The 25,302-nt window shown below is 41.6% G+C and overlaps 1 protein-coding gene across 2 annotated transcripts; it reads right to left on the bottom strand.

Annotated features, from left to right (window-relative positions):
• Positions 1 to 1,505: 1,505 nt before the first annotated feature.
• Positions 1,506 to 25,033, bottom strand: usp10 (ubiquitin specific peptidase 10). Of its 2 annotated transcripts, XM_054771063.1 has the most exons (15): positions 24,771 to 25,033; positions 16,511 to 16,579; positions 15,925 to 15,970; positions 15,553 to 15,612; positions 11,794 to 13,005; positions 10,020 to 10,111; positions 9,558 to 9,667; positions 9,423 to 9,478; positions 9,243 to 9,346; positions 8,829 to 8,928; positions 8,521 to 8,701; positions 7,927 to 8,092; positions 7,217 to 7,361; positions 6,511 to 6,576; positions 1,506 to 4,942 (listed from the first exon to the last, which is right to left on the bottom strand). In XM_054771063.1, exons 1-15 carry the CDS (start codon positions 24,789 to 24,791, stop codon positions 4,755 to 4,757), a joined length of 2,616 nt encoding a protein of 871 aa, XP_054627038.1. In that variant the 5' UTR covers positions 24,792 to 25,033; the 3' UTR covers positions 1,506 to 4,754. The 2 variants fall into 2 exon arrangements, with proteins under 2 accessions (XP_054627038.1, XP_054627039.1); XM_054771064.1 differs by lacking the exon at positions 15,553 to 15,612.
• Positions 25,034 to 25,302: the final 269 nt, after the last annotated feature.

The following is a 25,302-nucleotide window of genomic DNA, read 5'->3' as shown; positions in this document are numbered from 1 at the left end:
CTCCTTCAGGAGTTCCTGGTAGACAACAGAAGTCATGGTTCCATTTATCACAGCAAGTCTTCCAGGTGCTGAAGCAGCAAAACAGCCTCAGACCATCACACTACCACCACCATATTTTACCGTTGGTTATGATGTTCTTTTTCTGAAATGTGGCGTTACTTTTACGCCGGATGTAGTGAGAAAAACACCTTCCAAAAAGCTCAACTTCAGTCTCGTCAGACCACACAGTACTTTCCCAAAGGTCTTGGGGATCATCAAGATGTTTTCTGGCAAAATTGAGACAAGCCTTAATTTACTCAGCAGTGGTTTTCGTCTTGGAACTCTGCCATGCAGGCCATTTTTGCCCAGTGTCTTTCTTATGGTGGAGTCATGAACACTGACCTTAACTGAGGCAAGTGAGGCCTGCAGTTCTTTGGATGTTGTTGTGGGGTCTTTTGTGACCTGTTGGATGAGTTGTCGCTGTGCTCTTGGGGAACTTTTGCTTGGCCGGCCGGCCACTCTTGGTTAGGGATGGGGTGTGGGGGGATTAGACTTTGACTTTTCCCACACATGGCCATGTAGGTTTGGATTTTTGTCTCCCTTAAACTGCATTTTGTGTTCACTTGTGTTGTCATTGACTAATATTTAAATTTGTTTGATGACCTGAAACAATTTAAGTATGACAAACATGCAAAAACATGAATCACAGAGGGGGCAAACGCTTTTTCACACCACTGTATTTAGGAGAATTTGGAGGTTGTTTTATTTGCCAGTATTTTAACATTGTAAAGTTGTTTTTTGACATTTTTTATGATGTGGCGGTGGTTGAACACTACAAAAAATAAGCATGTTTTGAGTGCACCTCAGATTTTTAATCAGCGGCAGGTTCAGAGGATAGTAAAGAGTAATTGTATTGTTCCTGATGTACTGAGCAGCCAAAACCTTTCCTAAGTTGCACAAAATTCTATTTTTGATGCTATAGTTCTCATCACACCCTTCTGTGGTGGCATACAAAAGTCAAAGAAAAACGCAAAAACATTGAGATACTAAGTGAAACACTCCTGATGTCACCCTAATGAAGTTCTGTTGGACTTCGGAGGTATTTCTTTCCAGAAAACCCTGGTTGGCGAACCAAACTTTGAGGCATTCCAGTGTACATCTTCCAGACTAAAATCCCATTTTAAAAATGGCCGTGATTTCTGGCGAGAGAATTTAGTAAGACTTGAATTCCAAGAAAAGAATGCAAAGTAATTAGAGAGGAGACATATCTGGAGTGACTAAAGCAGCTTTGTGTGGGGTTAAGCTGGTTTTCTTTAATGTGGTTGTGGAGCTGCTCCATATGGACAGTGCATTGGGCTGACTGCTGTTGTCTATTACATGAACAGCATCAGTACCCCAACAGCTTGGAAATTGTGGCAAGCGTTTGCAGATCTGCGCAGCCAGGAAAATAGTTTGTGCAGTGCTTCACTTACATTTTCATAAAAGCAGTCTCACTATAGACCCCTTAAGAATGAATAAACATCGGAATCAATCAAATCATGCATTTATTTACACTTGACTATCAGCAGCAGAGCAAAGCCACATTTTAGAGGACAGCCTAGCTATTGTAAGGAAGGAGTAAATAGGGGTTAAAAATAACTGACATAGCAGATTTTTCAATGATGGTCTGCTTTCCATTATACAGAGGCGAGCTGAGCTGAGCCACAGGCCCCATTGCGCTGTGAGGCAGCCAGGCCGACCGCAGTCTAGAACCTGCTACAAATACGACATGTTGACATGTAGAAAAAAAAAAAAAAGGTCCGGCTTGCAGTGATCGTCAGGCCAAGACTCTGCATTGTTCGCGTCTGCTTCCAATTTGTTGGATCTAGGGATGCTCTGATCCATCGGCCGATTTCCGCAAAAAACACGTAATCGGCGTATGCCGATAAATACCTTTCAAAGCCGATCACAAAAACCGAGCGAAATGCGGCGGCAGATACGTTTGCTGTGTCGTGTAGGGTTGTCAACAAAATGACGCGTCTCGTATTGAGCTTGACACAGGCTACGGCAATCGATGCCAAAATGTTTGATCACTCCCTTAGCAAATCTAGCTTTGTTTGACTATTATTGCATCTTTATTGACATGCTTTGACTAGCTGTCACTGGCTGCAGCCAACTAGCTAGAATTATCCACCTAGCTTCTGGTCTTCCGACTCCTAATGTGAATTTCTACCACACTGACATTTATTTTTTTTTAATACAGCAATGCAATTAGTTTGGAGATCATTTTTGTCACACGGGGAAGTGGATACCACGTCCAAGTTTTTCAAGTGTCACTGAACAATTTTGCTCTCTTGCTGTCATTATGTCTTGTCCTCAAAACACAACATCAAATTAAATGCAGGTTTGTGTTAAATAGTACAAAAATTGTTTCACACAAATAAAGGCAAAAAAGACAATCCGCCCGAATGTTTATTTTATTTGCCAGGGGCCCTTGGAATTGTCTAACTGTGCCCCTGACCAAAAGCACTCATCATAAATTGAAAAATGTACAGTTAATCCACGTGATTGGTATCGTATCGGCTCACTCATCTCACTCATGGATGATCGGTATCGGCAGCATATAACACTGATCCGAGCATCCCTAGCTGGAACAAATATGACGGTACAAGAAAGCAAAGGCTTGTGTTTTTTTTTGAGTCTCCATCTCATTAGCAAACTGCGTCTTTGCACAATCCTTTATTTTGAACAAAATAAGAGTGCTCAAGGCTTGAAATTAAAAGACAGAATGGACTGTTTGAAAGCCCCAGCAGACAATAGTGTTAGGAGCACATCAGTGAAAACACACTTGTTGCATGAAGCATTTTCAACGAGGCTGCAACAAAACACACATCAGAAAGCTTGTTCGTCTCAAAGTCCCAACATTTAGTGACATTTTCTTCTTGGGGGAATAAATACGCAAATGAAGATCGAGGTCACAGTTTGGAAAGAAACCACAACAAAGCTTGCAGCACAACTCAATGATAATGTAATGTGAGCCAAAACGTAAATAGCAGGGTCCAAATATGACATCCTTTGGTTTAAGTTGGCAAAGGTTTAAAACTTTGAAAGCCACAAAAGGTCTAATGACATCAAGACGGAGTATATGTGAGCACAGGTCTAGCTACCTTGTTTCAGTGTCATGTGAATGAGAACATGTTTGCACCTTGTGGAGGTGCATGGTTAGTGGTCAGATGTGAACTGCTTGGTGCAGAAATGAAATAAATATGGAGCAAATAACTAGTTCATCTTTATTCATCGTTGTGCTTTAGCCTGTGTGTCATTTCCTTTTAAACACCCTTTCAAATGCAAGCAATATGTCAGAGGGGAGCAAGAACGTGAGGACTTCCAATAAGAAGTGATGACCAAACAACAAAACAAAAACAAAAAACAACTAAAAACATCTTTTAGTAGCTTGGACAAACAAAAATCATCACAATCAATTAATTATGCAAGAAAAAATTTTTAGATCTTCAACAAAGCAAACACTATCTCCATTTGTGCACGCCTGAGGGCTGTTGTCCCACTTTTCACCCTTCAACACACACACGCACACACACACACACACACAGACGAGTCACTTCAGAAACATCACAGATCGAACCTAAGGCCCCCTCCCCCCTTGCTGCAGAGCTTGCAGGTTAGATGGATGATGTGGCTCAGACAGACGTGAACACAGGTGGCGACAGAGACAATGAATGGTTTGAGAAGAAAATGTACAAAGTAAACAAGGGCGGCTCTTGCGGTGGAATCTGTCTTGATTAGTTGCCATCTCTCCAGTGCAAACGGTCTAAAAAACAAGTGCAGTCCTTAAGGAGCACACGTGTTTTCAGTCAGCATGTCTTTTTTTTTTTTTTTTTAACATTTTACTCTAAATATTTGCAATTACGCATTTGCCTGCCATATCATAAACATATATCAGTTGTGCAGAGAAAGCTTGTTATCTTCAATTCTAAAGCGCATTAAAGACTTTCATTTTTTTTTCCAAAAGATACTCTTCCTAGAGCTATAGACCCAGACAGTTTTCACTTCTTATTCCTCACTGTCACACTTCCCTGTGTGCTTGATGGCTCAACTTGTACCAAAATAAGGGGAGGAGATGGAGGGAAAGACAGCAATCAGGCCTTGGGAGGGGAGGCTAGTGGTGGTGGTGGTGGTGGTGATGATGATGATGATGATGGTGATGCTGGTGCTAGGCCTTGTCAATGCACTCGTTCTAAATAGGTGTTTTCACTGAAGCAAAATGCCTTAGGTGGCCCAAAGTCCTACTAAAAAAGGCAAACACGGAAAATTCTGGGTCGTTTCTTTAAAAAAAAAAAAAAAAAAAAAAAAAAAAAGGGCCACTCCGTGAAGAGAAATTCCCCCAGCGACTGAGCTTGAAGTCCATTTCAGGTCCGAGCCTTGACCTCCACCTCCTCTTCTCTTAAAAGTTCATCCTTGCCACTTTTGGAGCAATAAGAGAAAAACAGCAATGGTGCACAGAGAAGAGCGAGCAGTTGCAAGGAATTCTTGGTGAATGCAACTTGTGTTTCCTCTTGGGAGAGACGAGGGAAAGGGGTGCTGGAAAAAAGCTGGCTCTCAGGGAAGCAGGGACAGGAGGGAAGGAAGAAGAGGAAAATCTTGCAAGAGAACAAAGTCGGGCAGTGTTCCTGTTCATCATATGTTCCGTGTGTGCGTGCATGTGTGTGTCACGTGTAAGATGAGGACGCATGTATGTGTGTGTGGCTGTATGCTGTTGGCTGTGTGTGTGTGTGTGTCTACAAGAGGTCAACACGGCGGTAATACAGCAGGTAAGCGGTGCGCTCTGCAGTCTGCTTAACCACCAAGTACTGGTTGATGACCTTCACCGCCTGGTCGTCGATGCGCAGCCAGCCATTAAGACCAATGTGGAAGACATCCGTGGTGTAGTGGCCGCCTGTTGCGCTGTTCCCATGGTGATAAACCACTGGCAGGGGACAAAGAGTTGAGGATGAGATGGGGAAACAATGCAGGCATTACCCGCACTCTTCCTGCTTTGAGCACGTAAACAGCAGCCAATGTACCATACAAGTTTTGTTTGTTGTCAGCCAATGATAGCAATTTGGGTCAATCAAGGTTTAGCTACCCAAGTTAGGCTTTACAGTCAGTCAATGACAGCTAACAATAACATGAATGTAAATTGTTGGATCACCTCTCTAGGACTGCTTTTGTGTGTGTGTGTGGACGTGCTATGGACATGTATGGAGTACCGGGCCATCTGTGAGTGATCAGTCATCTTACTCGAGTCGAAAGGTAATTTCCGTAAATTCTTATGCAGTTGAATTGGTAATTGTGAAAAATGTAACGCAAACAATGTCTATCTGTTCTTTTAAAACACTATTGCTAACATTTGCTAGCTGGTCTTGATCTTGAGCAGGTGAAAAACTAAAATACCTGGTCAATTTCTGAAAAGTTTGATGGGAACTTTAGCTAAGGAATTAGAAATGATCCAGCCAATCACCAAAAAGACAGTAGTGCAGTCAAGTCAAGAATAAATGTTACTTAAGAGTGTTACTTAAAGTCACCATAAACGGTGTAGAAACATACAGCTACATGTTCTGTTTAAACTCAGCACTTCTCCGCCCACCTTTCCTCAATACATGACAATATGTTAAAAATAGCCAGAAGAGAAACCTCAAAAGCAACAGGCATCTTTGTCGCACAAAACTAAGTATAGTGGGAGAGTGTGTGTAAATTTACATGTTAAGTTCAAAATAACGTTCCGCCATTGCAGGCCACAAGGTGACATCATGTTTGCCACCAACAGGAAAACTTTTGCCATTTTCCATGATTTCATATAATATCAGTGTAGTGCAATGGACAAAAGAACAATATGTGATCGATCCATTTATCAATAAGTATTTTTACTGCAAGTTAAAAGTTTGTATGTGGCATTTTTTGTTGTTTTTTTTCATGCTTCTCACCCTTAAAATGTTTCATTCAGATCAAACTAATTTAAATATTACTCAATGACAACACAACTGAACACAAAATGCAGTTTTTAAATGAAACCTTTTATTATTAACTCATTCAATACCAAAGGCGTATTAAATTACAGCTTTTTAAAGTGCTACCCCGGCGAGATATTTTACGTGGCATGTTTTGCAGGGTGCAAAATTTATATCTCTCTCACAAATGGAAGGTATGTTCCACACATGTTTGTTTTAGGTTTGGCACACCTGCGCAGTGTGAAGGAAAGTGGGCGGGGGACACTCGCTACAGGCTGCATGCTGCAATAGTATGAGACAGAGGTGACCGGCGTAAAAAGCCATTTATCGGCATGTCGATCACATGCTTTATCACAGAAATCAGCCGATAATTATCGGCGGCCAGTGCATCCTGACTTTCTATACAAGTATTTCTACAATCCAGAGGTGCCACAGTGTGACACAGTGACGTGATTGGTGGAAAACAAGGAAGTGTGTGCTGTGTTTGGGGGAAATAAAATGAATGATATCTAATGTTATGGTAGGGGAAACTCTGAAGAGAACTCACCTGCAAAGAGCCTGTAAGTTCTTTGGCCTTTCACAACTTTGCCCCTCACTCCGGAGGACAGGAGGTCTGAAAGGACACCACATGAATAATGAAAAAACAAGTATTGTAACCAAAATAGACACATTATGTGTCACACATTACATTTGTAAATAAAATGACAATTGTAACAAAATATAAATAGAGTAATACCTTGTTTATCGCGGTTAATTGGTTCCAGACCCCAACCATAAGTGAATTTCTTGTGTGTCTCACTGAACATTACAGTAACATTACTGACACCTAGTGACCAGTGTAGAATACTTCATAATATTCACAGCTTCTTTGAATGAGTCCTCTGTATGCCTTTATTTGTATTTTAGTTCATTTAGCCGTTTTAATATTTGTATTTTAGTTCATTTAGCCGTTTTAACTTTGGCAAAAAATACATAAATATGCACACTTAAGCAAATGTTAACTAAGAGGCCATATTCAACCACAAAACCATAGCCACCACAGCATGATTTCTTAATTTATATATTTTGAAAAACCATAATAGCACTAAGTCACAAGGGATTACTGTACATCTATATTTCCATTCGGGATTTGCACAAATCAATTCAAGGAAACCAACTGGGGTCTCTTTACAAATCGCGCCACACAAAACCAAACTATAACAACCCTTGCCTGTAATCGTGTTACGAGTGTTTTGTCATCTACCCATGCATACCTTTGCTAATTTCCAGGTCAACAGGGTAGTCGATGATCTTGTTGAGTTTCTGACAGCCTCCCGTCTTTTCAAACACAAATCTCTTGAGATGGAGCACGAGAACAGGAGGCAGCTCCTCCAGAGTCACCCTCCGGCTGATCTCAATCTAAGACGAGGACCACAAGGACAAGAAATTAGCAGTTCTAACCAATTGTGTGAGTAAGAAGATAAGTCCCACACAAAAAAAGCAGATCAAGTCTGTTTTATAGACAGCCTAAGATAAATCCTCAATAAAAATGTTGCAAATAAGGGATATGGCAATGCGAAAATAGAACATTTTGATCTTACCAAGTGATTTCCCTTGTAAATCACTTTGTTTTGCAGGCATTTGAAAACAGAATACTTGTGATGTCTACAAATCCAAAGAAGGCAGCAGTAGGTCGATGTCAAATCAAAAATAAAAGGTGAACATTGCACAGCTGTAGAGCAGCTGTAGCCCAGAAAAATCACAGCATGACTGTTTTCAGACAACAAATCACTAGTGACAATTTGTGACGCACACCCACCTCCACACACACACACCACACACTCAAAAGAATCAGTTGCAGGATTCTTACAACACAACTGACCTATGTGCACAAGCCAAGAAGTACACCAGGTGATCCTGAGCGCCAATGATGGCATATCTGAAGTTAAATAAGGCATAAACTCCATTTGTACTTCATTCATACCTCCTGCTTGGTTTTGGAAGTGTAACCCTGGACTGACTCTCGTGCAACCAATGTTTCCAGAGCCTCCTGGACTGTGCGGATCTTCTCGGACTGGATGTCCAGCTGCAGGGTAAAGAAGGGTTGCAGTGTGGCTGACTCCTTGGAGTTCTGCTGATACACCACGGACCTGTTGACACACAACCACAACATACAGTATGAAGAAAACAAATGAGCTAACAAAGGACTCGGTCAAATTTTCCAATTGTGAAGTACCATAAATTACATTTACCTTATTAAATTATAATTTACTAGTGCCTGAAATAATGTATAATTACAGACCAGACAGGCATACAAACATACACCCCCAGTCATCTTTTTTTGCTCAAAAACAATCCTGAGAAAATAATCTATAAAATAAGAGTCTACTGACTGTGCCAGACCAGAAGCTCATACAACATGTTATTAAGGCGAGTTTCACCCACTCTGGTTCTTTGGTTTCAAGCGGGCCAGAGGTTAAGTGTGTTTGTGGGTGGATACCACACCTCGTCTCTCAGGAGACATTTACACCACACCAGTATTTTTTTCTTCTTACATACATTGATTTAGTCCATGTACCTAATGTGTCCTCCAAATATGTCAGTGATAGGCGTGCGGACAAAGTCGGCTTGTCGAGTGATGGAAGTCTTGTTACGTGGTCCAACTTGTTCCCACTCATCTTCACTCCCCTCTTCCTCCTTGTCAGCGTCATCTTCCTCCACACCGGGCTGGGACTCAGGACCATTAGGTGTGGGGGCTTCTGCACGGAGCACATGAAGGGGAAAGCAACCAGTGAGTGTTCACTAAAAAACACCACCACAAAACATTTTCAGCAGAAACCCAGCACTCTGTCGGAGTGATGTGTGCGAGTGACAAAAGGTGCTTACTCTCTTCCTGAGGTGCGATTAATTTTTTCAATGCCAGCATCTCCTCATGCAGCCCATTAAGAGTGAAGCCAAGGTACTCCTCTGCATCTTCTTGTCGACCCTGGTAGCAGAGAAACCGCACCAATTAAAACACGCTCAAAGAATGCCTGCTCTCACACAAAACACGTCAAGGTGTGTGTGCACACGACTACAGAGGCTCATTATATACGATGACCTAATTCATTAAAGATCTGAGTATTGACAGATTCAGCACATTCAATGCGCAAGACTTGACTTTATTCCCATGCCTAGTCAAATTCCAGCAAATTAATTGTTGCATTTTGGATAACCAAGTACATTCGCCCCTCAGTACTGTCTGTTCCAGGAACCATCATAGAAAAAAAAGACAATGTAGAAGATGTTGAGGTGACCTACCTTCTCCGAAAGACTTGACTTGGTTAGTGTGAGGAGTCTGTAAATGTAGGTTGGCTCAAACGGAACACCGGGCCGAATGTCTTTCACCAGCTTATCCGCAACAGCTGTGCACATTGTTTTCACTCAGTGATGCGGACAAAAAAAATGAAATCAAAGCAAGTTGAGGTCTTTGCAGCTTACCTTGCTTGGGCTTAGTTGGCATTTGCATGGTCGTGAACTCATTTACCAGCCTCACACTATACGTTGGGACACAAAAGGCAGTAAGTCAGCAGAGTGTGCTCATATTCAAACCAACAGCAGAGTAACATTACTTACAAATTGTCCATCATGGGTGTGGAGGTACACGGTCTCTGCGTTTCACTGTGCAGAGGAATGGCCTTCATCAGGTGATACATTGGCGGACATGCAATCAGAGCCTGTAGAGTCTGAGGACTTCAGGTCAGGAAATAAAACTGCTATTATACTTTATATAAATTCGAAATGCAAAAGGCCTCTCACAAGGCATGAGCCAAGGAAGACTTTTGGGCTGAATCGTATAAACGTGCAGCATTATTTGTCACATTTGATGAGAACACAAGATCTTTTTATTTTTAATGACAAAATTCCAGCTCATGCTAGAGGTAGGCATCTGAAGGTCTGGGCTCTATTGAGTGCCATTGTCATTCTTAACTTGTTTTTTTCCCTTAAAGCACAAGCCTGAACAAATACAAAATATTAAGACAAACACAATTTAATAGTACAATTACATATTTGTCAAGGCAGATAGTGAAAGGATACGGCGTTGATGTAGCACCAGTTGCCTTTGTTGATAAGTCCTCTCGGCTGCAAAGACACTGGTTTATGTATCAACTTCACATTCTCAATAAGTTCTGGGGATTTAAACAGACACAGCAATCTTAAAATGGTAGCTTATGTCACACTTATCAGTAGCATGTCATCTGGTAGCGATTATATTAGATGTTCATATGTCCCTTCTTCCAGTCATGACTCTTGTGACAACAACACAAGAGATAGTGTGAACAAGAACAAGGTAATGCTGTACCACGCCTAGGAAGGGAGACTGCCATCAAAACACAGCTCCCATGGTAACGTGGGCAGGTTTACACCAATGAGGAAAGGGCAAAAAAATGACTTAAGTGACGTAGATGTGTCAAGATCAACTTGGTCATAGTATGTCTGGACCTCAACAACCTAAATCTATGTAGTTTAGTTATAAAACAAAAGTCATTCATAATCCATTAAGTCAAAGTGACCAACAACTCTCATCATAAGACACAGGGACAGCTTATCAAAATTTATGAAAACCTGACGCACTGTCCCTGTGTTAATCGACAAAATTGAAAGCATAAACAGACAATGTTCTGAACAAACGAGTAAAAATATGTTCCTGAGTATCAAAGTATAATTAAACCAATCTGTGAGCACTTGAAAATGTTCCCTTAGGGCAGAGGAGAATCCTAAAAACAAAAACATCTTCAAGGCACAATCATTTCAACAGTGGGGACACATTTCCTTGTTTGCCATGCACCGTCTTGTACAGTCTAAACCAGGCAGCAGATACTGGCCTTTGAGAAACCTAATAGACAACTACGACCTGTAAAGCTGTTACAGATAATCAAGAAATCAATTAACCGCACGATAAATAACAATGAACACGATAATTTTGCCGGCCTGGATATATTAACATGCGCATGCATGTTTGTTTTCCTCCTCTCTCAGGCTGGATGATTAGAGGGTTCACTCTGCACATCAGTCTCAACACCTGAGCGTGTTGGTTCTACAGCAGAATGACCAAAGTGAGTAAAACTTCAGTCTCTTTGTACCAGTGGGGAGAGGCACGGCTGCCAGCGAGTGCACACACAGCAGCAGTGTGGTGTTTGTCTATGTGTACCCGCCGATTAGCTGAAAAACAGTCTAGGGTGTACCCTGCCTCTCGCCCAAAGTTAGGTGGAATAGGCTCCAGCATACCTCGCATACCGTGGGGGTATGCTGGAGCCAACACCCGCGACCCTAAGGAGGATAAGTGGCATAAAAAATGGATGGATAAATGAATAAATGCTCTTGACAATCCAATTATAATGTTGAATACTCCTGAGAGTTTAAAGAGTGTTATACTGTATTACCATTCCATTCATGAAAAAATGGTCTCAAAATAAGGTTGACAATAATATAGTTTGTCGGCAATCATTTGTAGGTCAATTATCCTCCAGCAAAGTTTGTTATCGCAACAGGCCTAGCGACCTGCAATGCAAGGATCACTTCTAGTGTAGAGCTTATGTGCATGCTTTTCAGTGAGATTAAGTGATTGCTATCCAGAAAAAAAACACAACATACTTGTAGGTCTGTTCAAAATTTGAGGAAAGCAAAGCGCTTTCTGTAGTGCAAACATCGCCCTTTAAAGTTCATACTTGGTAATGTTTGGGCACATTAAAAGTGAGTGTATTGCATTGTATAAAATACAAGCCTGTTGTCAGTCACAGGTACGCTACTGTATTTAGCTAAAGACTGCCATCCAGTGGTCAAAAAGCGAACTTCTCTCTTCATTGAATACCTGCAAGTTTAGGAGCCATAGGATCTTCTGACACATGGACAGGGCCTTCTTTAAGCTCAACAGGTTTCTCCTCAGGAGTCTCTGATGTAAAAAGGGGTGGAGCAACAACTTCCACAACATTCTTAACCTCAACGAAGGCCGCCGGGCCGCCAGGAAGAGGCTTGGAGTTGTGGAAGAGGCTTGCCCAAGATTTGGGGGGATTGGCAGCAGGTGCAGCTGGAACTGCAGGTGCATTGGCAGCCTCTGTCACCACTGTTTGCGCAGTAGAGTCTGGAGAGCCCTGCTGGGTCAACTCCCCACTCTCACAGTCTTCTTTGTATCCATCTGCACGAACAGGAGTATCCGACTCTGCTAGCCCATTGGCCACCCCGCTGTCTGCTACCTCCCTTCCCTCCAGTTCAGTAGTCAAAACAGGCGTGGCCGCAGCAGCTGAGGCAGGAAGAGGTGATTTGGATCGGGGGCTTTGTGGACTATCTGAAAGTTCAGGGCTCTGTGAAGCCAAATGATCTGGCTGCTGATCTGCAGTCCTTGGTCCCTCTGTCATCCCTCTGCTTTGAGAAGAGGATGAAGAGGTGCAAGTTGCATTGTTGCTGTCTGATAAAGAGGCGACCCCGCCTGTTAAGTCCAAAGAGGTGTCATCAGGGCTATTACAAGTCCTCTGATTGGCAGTGGATGCGGGGGCAAAAGTAGCTGCTGTCGTAGCAGCCTTTGCTGTAGAGACAATACCAGGTGAGGAAAGGCTGGTCCCTGATAATGACTTACAGTCCACATCCTCAGCATTGTGTTGTGTGACGCCGAGTGCATGTCCATTCACAAGTGCACTCACAGGTGTCTCATCTGCAGCACTGTCATTGTTGCTAGCTGAAGGCTCCAGGTAGTTGTAGTACCCCGGCGGTCGTTTTTTCTTTTTCTTCCTCTCACGTTGTCCCAGGCTGCCGGGCAGCCCGTCTAAGTCCTGACAGGCTCGATGATGGTCCAGAGCCGAGGCCTCCGATTCAGGCCCGTCCACAGAGTTGAAGTGGGTTCCATCAGGAGCATCACCTGCTTGAGTTAACGTCTGTTGGGCCTTCTGGGCCGACTGACAGCCCAGGATGAACTCTGGAGCCTGGGGGTTCAGGGTGCTTGACACCTTGTATAAAGATTCATTCACACCAACAGGCTTGGAATCCATCACCTCATCAACACCAAACTTAATGCGCTGATAGTCTTCGCCTGCAGAAAACAGTATACAAACAAATCAATTAGTCAGGCAGCCTCTTCAAACACAGCATAAAGCTCATTAAAAAAAAATATATTTGATTTCATAATATATAGATACACACATTTCTGACCATGACAGGGTCATCGGACAAAACACACAACCATTACTTACTACTTCAAATACTCTTTAAATGAGCCAAATGTCTTGGATATTAAACCAATTGGCAGCACATCAAGTAGGTATTGTAAAGCATCCTGTACAATGTGGTGACAATGTATACATACTAGGGATGCTCCGATCGATCGGCCACCCATTAGTATTGGCCGATTTCCATAAAAACCATGTGATTGGCATATGCCAATAAATGCCTTTCAAAGCCGATCGCAATAACTGATCGCCGTCTGGCGGCAAACCCTAGGTGTGTGCTGTGTCACGTAGGGTTGCCAACAAACGTATTTAGCCGACAAGGGACACACTTTGTCTCGTATTGCCGTGAATATCAACAGTAGTCTGTAAACCTCAATGGCTTCAGTTTTACAGGTTGACACAGGCTACGCCAATCAATAGCGTGTTTAATCACTCCCTTATCAAACCTATTGTTGTTTGACTTCTTGGGTCTTTGTGTACATGCTTTACTGAGCTGTCTCTGGCAGCAGCTAGCTAGCAATCTAGAGTTACCCACCTAGCTTCCAGTGTTCGGACTCCAAATGTGACTTTTTACCACAGTGGCATTTTGTTTTTAAAAACAAGAGGTGTGGTTAGTTCGGAGCTCTTTTTTTGTCCCACGGGGAAGTGGGTATCACGTTCATGGGATACGTACAAACTTTTTCAAATGTCACTGAACAATTCTGCTCTCTTGTTGTCATTATGCTAATTATGTCTTGTCCTCAAAACACTATTTGTGTGTTGTTTCATGAACAAACAGTGTGTCCAGCCTTATGATGGTGATACTATGGCAGGGGTCTCCGATCTCGCCAGATGATTTTGAGTCACAGAATATTTGCTTCAACTCTTAGTAGTTTTTTATTGCAGCTGTTGATTACAGACTTTATTACTTTATATAACGACAAATGACCGATTTGATTGGTCTGCTTGGTACATAAAGTAGTGTACAATTTAAATGTCAGTCATAAACAAATAGTTGACAGGTCTAATAGTGATGAAAGTTGGAGACCTCTACAGCCTGGACACTGAATTTATTCTCTTAAGTTAAGCAGGACAGATTTCTATTTTTTTGTATTATTTTATTCAGTTAATTTTGTTATCTTGTACTAAAAAATAAATGATTAAACAATTTATTTCCTTTGTATTCGTGTTACTCCAAAACTTGCAGCAAATTAAATTCAGGTTTGTGTCAAATACCGTAATCCCTCGCTATATCGTAGTTCAAATATTGCTCCTTCTCTAAATTGCGGCTTTCCAAATAATTAATAAATGATAGCTGTTCCGTGGTTGACTATGGTCTATTAGTCAAAAAATATTGAAAGATAAGTTATATGTAGTATTGTGGTCACTAGGCATCAGTAATGTTATATGACATGACGTTAGATTACATTACCTTTCACACTGCATGGAGACTGGCTACTGAGCTAGCAGAGCCAGCCCGACATGCGAAGAAGGTTTCCTCTCCTTCTGTCTGGAAGTGGTAAGTTTTTGTAGCCTTTGTCCTCCTTCTCCACTCCGTTTGAGACACTTAAGTTTAGAATAAGTAAATTGGAGAGGCTAACTAGCTAGCTCACTAGCTTGCTGTGCTAGTGCCAGCCATCTGTTATGTACCTTCAGTGATCCCCTAGGCTGAGCAATGTGATGTAACCAAAGAAAAATAGGTGAGGTGTTATTTCATGTCTACGTACAGGGCTCTAATAATGTTAAAATCGGTATCGGAATCGGCAGCATAAAACCCTGATTGGAGCATCCCTAATAAGTACAAATGCCATCAATAGTAAACAGTTCAAATCATTTTATAGTTAGAATGTACTGCATGACTGCTATGTGGTGTGAGGTACAAAATGAAAAAGTGAAGAAACAAACAGAGCGTGCAAATTAGGGGAAAAAACTTTTTGTCATAATGACTAAGCAAACTGGCAAGACAGAGTACACAAAGCAGTGTCCTTCAATGGTCAACTGGGCATGAAAACTGCAGTTACCTGCTCTGCTTAGATAAGAAAAGTCCCCCTGTTAGTAGGACTGAAATCACACGCCATAACTGTAAAATGGAATCAGTAGTAGAATGGACCTCCACAACTGGCAGAATGGGTACACAGGTGTTAGGAACACAAAACCATCCATATGCCCTGTTAAATCATGTTATATAACTCAAATTCTTCCCAACAAAATTAAAGTCATCTTGGGGCTTTGCAGAGGTGAAATGCATCTTATGCAAGAGAAGATAAGATATGTTTGAGCATGCAAAGCTCTAGAAATTTTACCACAGGCAAGAGAAAGAATACAGAGGTAAAAGGTTTAGGAAGCCACCAGTTATGAAGGCTGGATTTTAAGTTTTACAGCAAATGCACAAGAGCTAGTCAAGCTACAATGTGTCGGGCTCCTCAACTCACCGCAACCCTGCAGTCCCATTGACTCCATAATATATGGTACAGCAGGAGTGCAGTAACCTCCTAAATAGTCAATACAAACCAAGTTAAAGCAAATGTCAAGTGCAAACGTGGCTGGTAATTGGTGGCTTAAATTTCGGATTTATTGTAATATATTCTTAATTATACAAAGATGTAGATGTACTGTTATCTTTTACTCCATATAAAATTTGTGAATAAACTCATGCAAAAAACGTAAAGTTTCCCCTTCCCTGGCAGGTGACCCCAGCTCAGCCTGGGAAATTAATAGTATTACAATTTTAAAGTCAAAGCCTTTAAAGAGATAAATGGCTACACGAGTCTTAAAAGGCGGGGGGGGGAAAAAAGTGTGCCTACCAGAAGACTGACTGACGCACGGCACTTTGTCATTGAACGGGGGAAGCTGTAAAGAGACAAAAACCCAAATCAGAAATATTACAAATGAAAGACAAAAACATTTTAAACCAGAAAGACATTTTTATAAACAATCACCATGCACCCCATTGGACAACTTCTGGATTTTCCCATGCATTCCAACACGCAGAGGATGGAAGGACAGTTACTAGGGACGTCCCAATTCGAGCTTCAGGATCGGGATCAGCTGCCGATCCGCTGTATTTTGAAGATCGGATAATATCGGCTTCCGCCATGAGATCAGGACGATCTGGTTGCCGTATCACGTTCGTAACACAGTCATGTCCAACCTGTGACCTGTGTTCTGCACCGCTATGCGGCAGGTGGCGTTGACATCAATAAAGCTGATATATTAGTATACAAGTCGATGTGTATTTTATGTGGTCCTACTGGAAATCCTGCCAGAAGCAATTCAATCTACAGGCCAATTGAGAGTGTGGTGCTGATACAGCAGTCGTTATCATGGAAAAAAGTGATGAATCATTTTAACCTAACAATACCTCTCAAGAGATAATGCTGACCCACTTACCTCAACATAACATCGTGGTGTCACAAAGAACTGATTGATCTCATCAGGGCTGAATTCCCCGAAGATATACTGTGGAGAGAAATCAGTACAAACATGAGCTTGATGGAGTGCGCATGTTGATAGCTGTGTTATAATCAAACAGCTCATTATTTAAAAGCTGTCAGGAGTGTCCAAAGGATCGCAAATCTTGACATCTTGTAATTTTACAAGAAATCACAATCCCAACTATCCATTTAAGTCCAATTGGTCAACCCCCTTTGACAGAATCTTCAGTATAAAAAAAATTGATGGGTGGATGCAAGTCAATCAAAATGTTCTGAATGTACTCAAGTTTGAGGTAACTACAAGTCAATTCAATAAAACACTCAAAGAACTGGATGAGTCCCCTCATTTTGCGCTCGGAAATGATTGTATCCAATTCAACCCACTGTCACTGATGCTGCCATTTTGAATGTATTGTTGTGTTACAAAGTTCATAATTGTAGCAGGAAGGTGCAACCAAAGCATCCATGTGAACAGTCCACACATAAGGCCACAGTGCAAAGGTGACAACTCACGATCCGTGCCACTGGTCAATTCCTCACGGTAAATTAAACTGTGAAACATGAATGGGGAGGTGCACAGAAAAAAGAAAGTGCAACTCAAGCAACATGTAACGCTTTGCAAACAAGGCCCCACGCGAGGGCCAACATTGCTGAAATTGCACTACGGGGGACAAACAACCAGCCATAATCCAACGGCTTCAGGGTGGCTAACGCAATAACAGAGTGAATGTTGCTTTGCTTTCCTCTGTAGGCGTGCCACGCGTATCTTGCTAATCTTCCTTTGCTGTTGCTTTCGACTGAGGATTACAGCAAATTAGCCATCTGCATCATTTTAGCAGGTTAGCAAGGACAACACACACACCAATGTATGTATTAAACACATACGCACTATTGTTGTGTGAACTTTACGAATGCGCCTGCACATTGGTGTAATTGGTGTAATAACAGTGAGAATAATCAAGCATGAACTACAGTACAGAGGGTGTGTAAGGAAGGAAATAACACCTATTCTCGCTATATTTAGGCGGCAAACCAAACACTAGTGAAGTAAATTATGGAAACTAGACAAGAAATCTCTATTGTTTATGAGGAGGACACTTAACTAACTTGTGCATAAAATCCATGTGCACGTGGAGACAACATCCAAGGTGGAACTATCACAGAGCATCAAAGGTGAAACTAAAGCATAATTTTTTTTTAACTCAATACCAAAGACGTATTTATACATTTTTATAAACTCGAACGCCCGATCCAAAAGACTTTTTATAAACTTTTTGCGCAAGAGGCAAAAAGAGGTGATGATGCAACTGCACACTGAAGGATGTCACTTCTAGAGCAGTTTTAAGCCATAACGCTTACAAGGTGGCAGAAGTGCATTTGATAAGAGCTCTTAAACACACTCGACAGCAAGGAGGAAGTGGAAGAGCATGGCCGAGTGTAGCGTGCAGAAGGTTACGCATTGTAGAGAAATTTTAACGCTTGCACACGCACACAGGGGCTAGGCGATATATCGACATTTTTAAAATAGATATTTCTTTTAAGCCCGATATCATAAATAAACTTATCGTTCATATCAATATAGACTGAATTTGCGCTGTTCTCTTGTATCTTGACATGGAGATCTGTCTCGCTCATTACTGCTGTGTGTCAGCATTCCTTAGCAGGCTGCTGCTCCGCCCCCCTCCGTGCTAGATCTGGCCACATTCCAAACCCTCTTGGCAACATATTTTCTCAAAAGACACTAGAGACAAACCCAGCTACACTTTCTGTCATGGTAGCAGAGTTTTCTGGTATTTGGGAATATAAAAATGACAGTAAAGCTCCCACTGCAATGGAGATCCATGCACCCTCAAGGTGTGATGCCACTGGGGAGATTAAGAAACGAAAATGTTTCTTAATCTTCATTTAATGACTACCCATTACACCCAAGTCTCATTCGGACTTGGTCACTTACCTGTCAGTGCAGATTGCAGATGCAATTGCAATGGTTTTGTTCATGTAAACAATTTTTTTTATTTTAATTTTTTGCTTCACAACAGATATGTGGTAATGCCACGACAGAAGATATGTGATGTTACACATATCCGTATCGGCCGATATCGGTACCGGAAATTAAGAGGGACAACAACGGCATATCGGATATCGGAAAAAATGCCAATATCGGACATCCCTATTAAATACTCTTGAGAAATTAATGTTTATTGTTTTTAACATGATACACTCTCATTATTATGCCATATAATCGATGAAAAATTGTCTCAAAAAATGTTGTCAATATAAATTTTGTAGGACAATTGTTGTCCAGCAAAACCCGTTATCATGACAGGCCTACTTGAAAGATTTTTTTTTTTTAATATATATGCACTTCAAGGATATATTTTTGTAATTGAAGACATGTGTTCCTTTGTGTGTGTAAAACATGCAGTATTTGTTTCTGAAGCAGGATGTATTTGTTTGATAGATGTGTTTCTTATTTGCAAAAAAAAAAAAAAAAATGCACTAGTTTGTGAATGATGTCTTTTCTTTGCAAACCACGCAGACTTTGTGACTCATTGGGTGCGAGTAAAACATGTGCGTTTGAAAGGTTTTGGCATGATTTTAACTCCATAGTTTTATCCCAAAACGTCATTGAAAATGCACCAAAATTTTGGACATAAAATTTCATACACTGACAATACACCATACATAGATGAGATGTATGGTCCGATGATCACCGAGATTTACTCTGACCTACAAGTGTGGGTAGGACCACACATGGTCATGTTTTAATTTATTTTGAACATACAAGTTACATTGAATACATCACATAGTACAATTAACAGTTGTCCAGAAAGGCGTAGGAAGAAACAAAGCTCATTTAATCCTACCACCCATCCGTTTCACATCTATTGCAGTTGGGGTATTCTGATCGACTGGCCATCGATCAGTATCAGCTGATTTCCCGTGAAAATGCAAGGTATCGGCATATGCCGGACAGCCCGACATGTGGTTGGATTTGTCAGACTGCCTGGGGATCCTGCTGGAGTGCCATTAAGCTGATCTCGCATAAATCATAAGACTTGTCATAAATTAATCACTCAGAAAAACAAAGTAGCTTAAAGCTACATTGTGTGGAACTACACTTTGAGTACTTATATGTGTGTTTATTTTCAACTACCAGTGTTAGAAATCTGTAACGTTTTTGTCACACATACCACACACAATGCAATGTTTCTGAATTCTGCTTCCCATCATGGCGGCCAAATCTGCACAGGGCGTACTACAGAAGTGGATGCCAAGTCTTATCTAGCGTCTTTGGTCTTAACCATCAACAGACACAACACACTTCTGGTCTTCAAAATAAGACATTTTTTTTATTTTTTTAAATATAACAAAAAAACTGAATTTGGCAAAAAATAAAACAGATTTCATCGGGATGTATAAATAGTTAGTGCACACCAAGCCTTGCATTCATAAAGACACACTAACCACTGCTGCACACGTCATTTTAGTGAGATGCACATATTTTCCAAATATTGTTGATCGTAAATATCTCATGAATCAATATCTCTGAACTGTAAACCTTTGATTGGCACCTCGCTGGACCAAATAGAAAACTGTTTTCCCAGTCTGCTGACGCCCAATTAACTTCTGTGCACCAAAATGTACCAGCCCCTATTCTGACATACGTAGCTCCAGCCAATTACATCCATTTCACGATGGGTTCATTGTAATAAAGTAACAGCCAATTACATCCAAGCTTAATGCTGACTGACGCATAGAATAGCCAATGAAATTGTGAAAAAAACAATATGATAGGTGGTGGGCGGGCTTTTGTCATGATGTAAGAAATGACTGTGTAATTGTGAAAGGTAAAATGTGGACTGGGCGTGGACTGTGCATCAACAGTGCAATCAATCAATGATGACAAAGCTGTCTTAAAACACAGGACGCAGTGTCAGGAATCCATTGTTTGCATGGAGTTAGTGAAGACTGACCAAGTGTGACCCAAGGGTCTCCAAATGAAACCCCAAATCTTAGCTTTAGAAAACCTGTTTAAAATACTACATTTTTATAGCATCACTGTCAATTTTGACATGTGATTAGGTAAGGACTCAAACTATGGCCCTGTTGTGTTTTCCAGTCTATATCACCACTTATTTTGAAGGTTGACATGGGATTAGGTAAGGACTCAAACTACGGCCCTGTTGTGTCTTGCAGTCTTTATCAGTCTATATCTATAGACTGTTTTATTTTGAAGGCACATTTTTCTGAAACAAATTTAGGCAAGCAAAACAAAAAAAATCCTTCTCAGTGTCTTCAAATTCCAATTCCTAAGTGTCAGTACCACCTAGACCAATTTTGACTGATACAAATTCATCTTATTAGATTTCAAAAGAGCCCACAGCCATGCCTGTAGTCCTAATGGTTCAATGACAGCTTTACATTTACTTTGAGCATAATTTTAACAAAGTTTTAATTTTTTTTTTTTTTTTAAAAAGACACACAATCCTAAAGAGTTAAATAGGCAATATTGCACAATGGGGGACACATTCACTGTATAATCTATGCATGTGTACATTGTGAACAATAGGCACAGGCCTGTCATGATAATCAAATCAATTAACCGTACGAATAATAAAACTCAATAACTTTGCTGGCCTCACTATATTGACATGTGCAAGCGTGTTTGTTTGTTTTCTTCCTCTCTTGCTACCAAACAGTCCGGATGACAAGAGGGTTCACTGAGGGTTGCATCTGTTTCGACACCTGGGCATGTTGGTTCTATAGCGGAATAAATGGTGTGAGTGAACCCTACTGTCAGTCATTCAGTCTCTTTGACCCAGTGGGTGGAGGTGGGGCCGCTGGCGCGCGCGGGTGACAGAAAAATTGCGCATATTGGCATGAACTGACCATGTTGATGACTTGTCAAGTAGTGTTTACATCTAGTAGTGCACAACAACTGTATGCGGGACACGCATGGGTATGCATTAGTGGTCAACCAATTATTGGTCGGGCCGATAATCGGGGACGATATTTGGAATTTTGATATACCGGTATTGGCATTTATGTAAATTCGACATTCCGAGGCGCCTCTCTCTCCTGCCGGCAGATAATTCTGTCTCCAGCATTGCTCCAACCAGGGCGCCATCTAATTGGTTAAGCAAGCCACAGCACACGTTAGTGGCACAGCCAATCTGAAGCGGGCGCTGTCCTCGGACACACGGCTGAGAGGGAATTTGTCGCGTGTGCAGAACGTCCTACAAGCAAGCACACACATGTCAAGGCAAATGCAGAAAACTCTCTTGAAATTCTAACAAACATCCCGGTGCCCTACATCTCACACCTACTACTAACTTTACAGTGGGCAGCAGAATAACGTAAGAGCAGAGTAAACATTAGGGGCAGCTCTGCAAGCTCGTAGTACCTCCCGACATGTCTGAATTACTTGATAGAAGGCTGCTGACAATGTCAACAGTCAAACAGTGTGTGATAGTGAAAGCATGAGTGTGATTGAGAGAGGGTGCGTAAAAAAAATAATCGCTTCACTTATTTTATTGCAGGGAAGCACGCCAAGGTGGAGGCTGGCTAGCCTACCATAACACTAGTTCGCTGGTCTGGCTCTAAAGGCTCAGCAGACTAAATATTAGCAATGGGGAGAATGTAAGTCATGTGTAGAATAGGGATGTCCTGATCCTATCTTCAGGATTGGGGTCGGCTGCCGAGCCGCTGTGTTTGTGAAGATCGGATAATATCGGCTTCCGCCAAGAGATCGGTTGCTGTATCACGTTCGTAATGCTGCCACACTCCAACATGGTAGGTTCGCCTCAAAGCTGGTTTGCACGCGACTCGCGGCACCCGCAAGAGGAAAACGCAACACCATGCAGACGCGTTCGCGGTGTACCGTGGTGAAGTTAGTTTCATGTTGGAAGTTTGTCTCTGTAGCTACAGCGGTAGTTCCCTCTCACTGTGACCGGACTGCTGCGTCATTGTGTAGGGAGCTCGCACATACATTTCTGTATCAGCGGCTCTCATACAAGAATAATGCTTGCAGAGGTACCCCCCCCCCCCAAAAAAGGCTCCCCTTATTCACAATTGCAGTGTCTGTGAAATAACGTTGCGATGGGATGTATCTAGGTTCCAAAGTGCGCAACAAAGTGCGAAAGCCCTGCTTCTCGACAACCAAATACGGCCACAAATCCTTTGCAATAAAAGTTGCGATTGTCTTTGTGATTCGCTTCGAAGTCAAAGCATTATACATGTTATAAAACCTTTTCACAGCCACGGTGGGGGGCGGGGCGCAGACGAACGAACACAAGAAAAAAGGCTCCAAAAAGCCCTTTACTCTCATTAACAAGCCGATTTAAAACAATAATTGGATAAGTAACTCCAAGGTAATTTACACTTACCATTTTATGTTTGAAGCCGACCAATCTTCATCACCGTGTCTTTGTTATCGAACACGTCAGCATCAGACACATAGTCCCACTGTCTGTGGTTCTAATAAATCCGTCTTTATTCCATGTTCTGCTCTCTATTTCATCTGCAGATGTTTCTTCCTCCCCGAAATATAACTTATGACACATTTCTCAAATCTTAGCTATAATCATTGTAAACATCTTCGTCCAACCTCTCATGTTTACATGTTTACTTGTGATGTTTGACTGCGCTGATGTCACTTGGGAAACGCCCCTTGACTCAGAAGATGAGTCCCAAAATGGCGTAGAGCACTACAAAAATGTCATTTTGACTCTTAACGTTCGCTTTAAAAAAACAAACACATAGAACATAATTAATAACAATATAGAAGTAAAGTTGAAAAATCATGTCAGTGACCTTTTAAAGTTTACTGCTTCTGATACGGTGTACTCGCAATTATTATGAGTGTTGACAATAACGTTTATCAGCAATAATGTGTAGGACAATTGTTTTATCATGACAGGCCTATATAAGCACATAATGGCTACCATCAGTCAGACCAAAACTTCAACAAATATTAGATATAGTCCAAATATAATAACATAAGTGCGTGAGGACACTGATCAGGCAGTTCCCATTTGGCAAGCCTGGACTTAATTTAGCTTTTAACATCCCCACTGATCATAGTTTATAAGTGTAAATACTCTCACTAATTGGTTTGGGGGTGAACTTTACTGCTCAACTTACAAGTGCATGAATGAACTCAACCTACATACCCAACAGCCGTTTCCCAAATCCTGATCAAGGCGGTACTTTGGCATTTTCAACGCATGTATATTCAGTTACACTATTCTGAATTTTGCCTCGAGCTTAACGGCACCTAAGGTAACCCGAATAAAGTTCAAGCGCTGCAATGTGTGTACTGTACTGTAGAGCTACACTTCAAAAATGGCCTTCCCACATGACAGTTAACTTCCACAGATATAACACCCCAGCATGCGAGCTAGCCACACTCCAAACATGGTGTAAACACTCAACCTGTAAGCTCGCTTCATAGGTACAAGTGTAAATATAATACAAACTACTCTCTATAAACGAAGATCGACTGTGTACAAAGCTCAAAGTAATAGCAAACGTGCAAAGGAACATAAACCCCCGCCACCTGTGTAAAGCTGCTAGCTGGCTAACGGATAAGTCCATGCAAAAGTATGTGCTTTCAAGCCCCATTGCAGCTTAAATGCTATTACGTAGGAAACAATATTTTTGAGAAACAAACGTCCCCAATTTAACATAGTAAACAGAGAAATGTATAGCAGCAAGAAGCAGTAAATGAAAGTCACTCGGGAAGGCCCCTAGCCAGAGCAGGTGGGCCATGCAAACACGCAGCACTTTTCGGTGTCACTTGACTCTTTTAAGAACAACCATCCGACACTTGTGGTCTCCCACCTCAAAGTGTCACCAGCACTGGGTAAACTAAGCGTTCGAAGTAATATACATGCAAAACCTCTTGCAAATAGCTAAACTGTTTACCCCCAACGATAGGAACGTGGGGCCTGTGAGCTAGCCATGCTGGTGGTGTTTCAATGAGGCTTAGTGGGGCATTAGCAAGCACTTTTCGACACTCACTATTTCAATGGCAAGAGTAGTCAAATGGAATATATCACCCGACTTGTGTAGAGAACGTGTTGCTTTGTCGTGGAAGTAATTAAAAATTGAGTGTTTGTCTCATGTCTACACGATTGTGAGGGCTAGAAAGAACGTTACAGTTAGTGCAGCAAATATGCTAACATTAGCCTGCTAACTAGCCAGCTAGCTACCTGGTTGCTGTAAGAAGCCATGCTCCCGGTGAGATTCTCTCTCCTCCTCTTTGACAAGATGAAAAGTCTCCTGGGGAGATGTTGGAGTGGCAAGTCACAACGGTTGTCCTACTTCGACACCATTGTCATTTTTCCCAGCGTTGTCCAAGCAGTCACAGGTTTGGATCCATACACTGCCTCAGCACCTCATGCCGCGTGACTGGCCGTCACCGCCATTTCTATCTAGCGTCTTCTTCGCTTGCTAGTCCAACCAGCGCGGGGAGGCTTGTCAGTGCTTCGTGAGCTCAAGGAATAACAACAGATACTTCCGTTTTGGGGCTATTTTATTTTTCATAATAAAGCCCCCAACCCGATATAATCCACTTTATGTTGACGCTAACAATTGCCATTATTTATTTATGTATCCATTATTAACAACTCTCTACTCAAAATCTATTTTATATGGTAATAGAACACCCAGAACTTGAGCTAAAGTTTAATGACTTTTTATTTTGAAGGCAAATAAGACTGTAAAGCGGAAGCACTGGAGTAA

The sequence above is a fragment of the Dunckerocampus dactyliophorus genome, chromosome 3, assembly GCF_027744805.1.
Source record: "Dunckerocampus dactyliophorus isolate RoL2022-P2 chromosome 3, RoL_Ddac_1.1, whole genome shotgun sequence".
NCBI lineage: Eukaryota > Metazoa > Chordata > Actinopteri > Syngnathiformes > Syngnathidae > Dunckerocampus > Dunckerocampus dactyliophorus.
Note: the sequence above shows the minus strand (reverse complement) of the source record. Positions and strands in the feature narration are given on the sequence as shown.

Coding starts and splice junctions, on each gene's coding strand:
- usp10 (XM_054771063.1), bottom strand. CDS start 24,791: ATGGCTTCTTACAGCAACCAG. Junction 15,971..16,510: donor CACCACGATGTTATGTTGAG/GTAAGTGGGTCA, acceptor GTCTCTTTACAG/CTTCCCCCGTTCAATGACAA. Junction 9,668..10,019: donor ACTGGTGCTACATCAACGCC/GTATCCTTTCAC, acceptor TGAAGTCCTCAG/ACTCTACAGGCTCTGATTGC.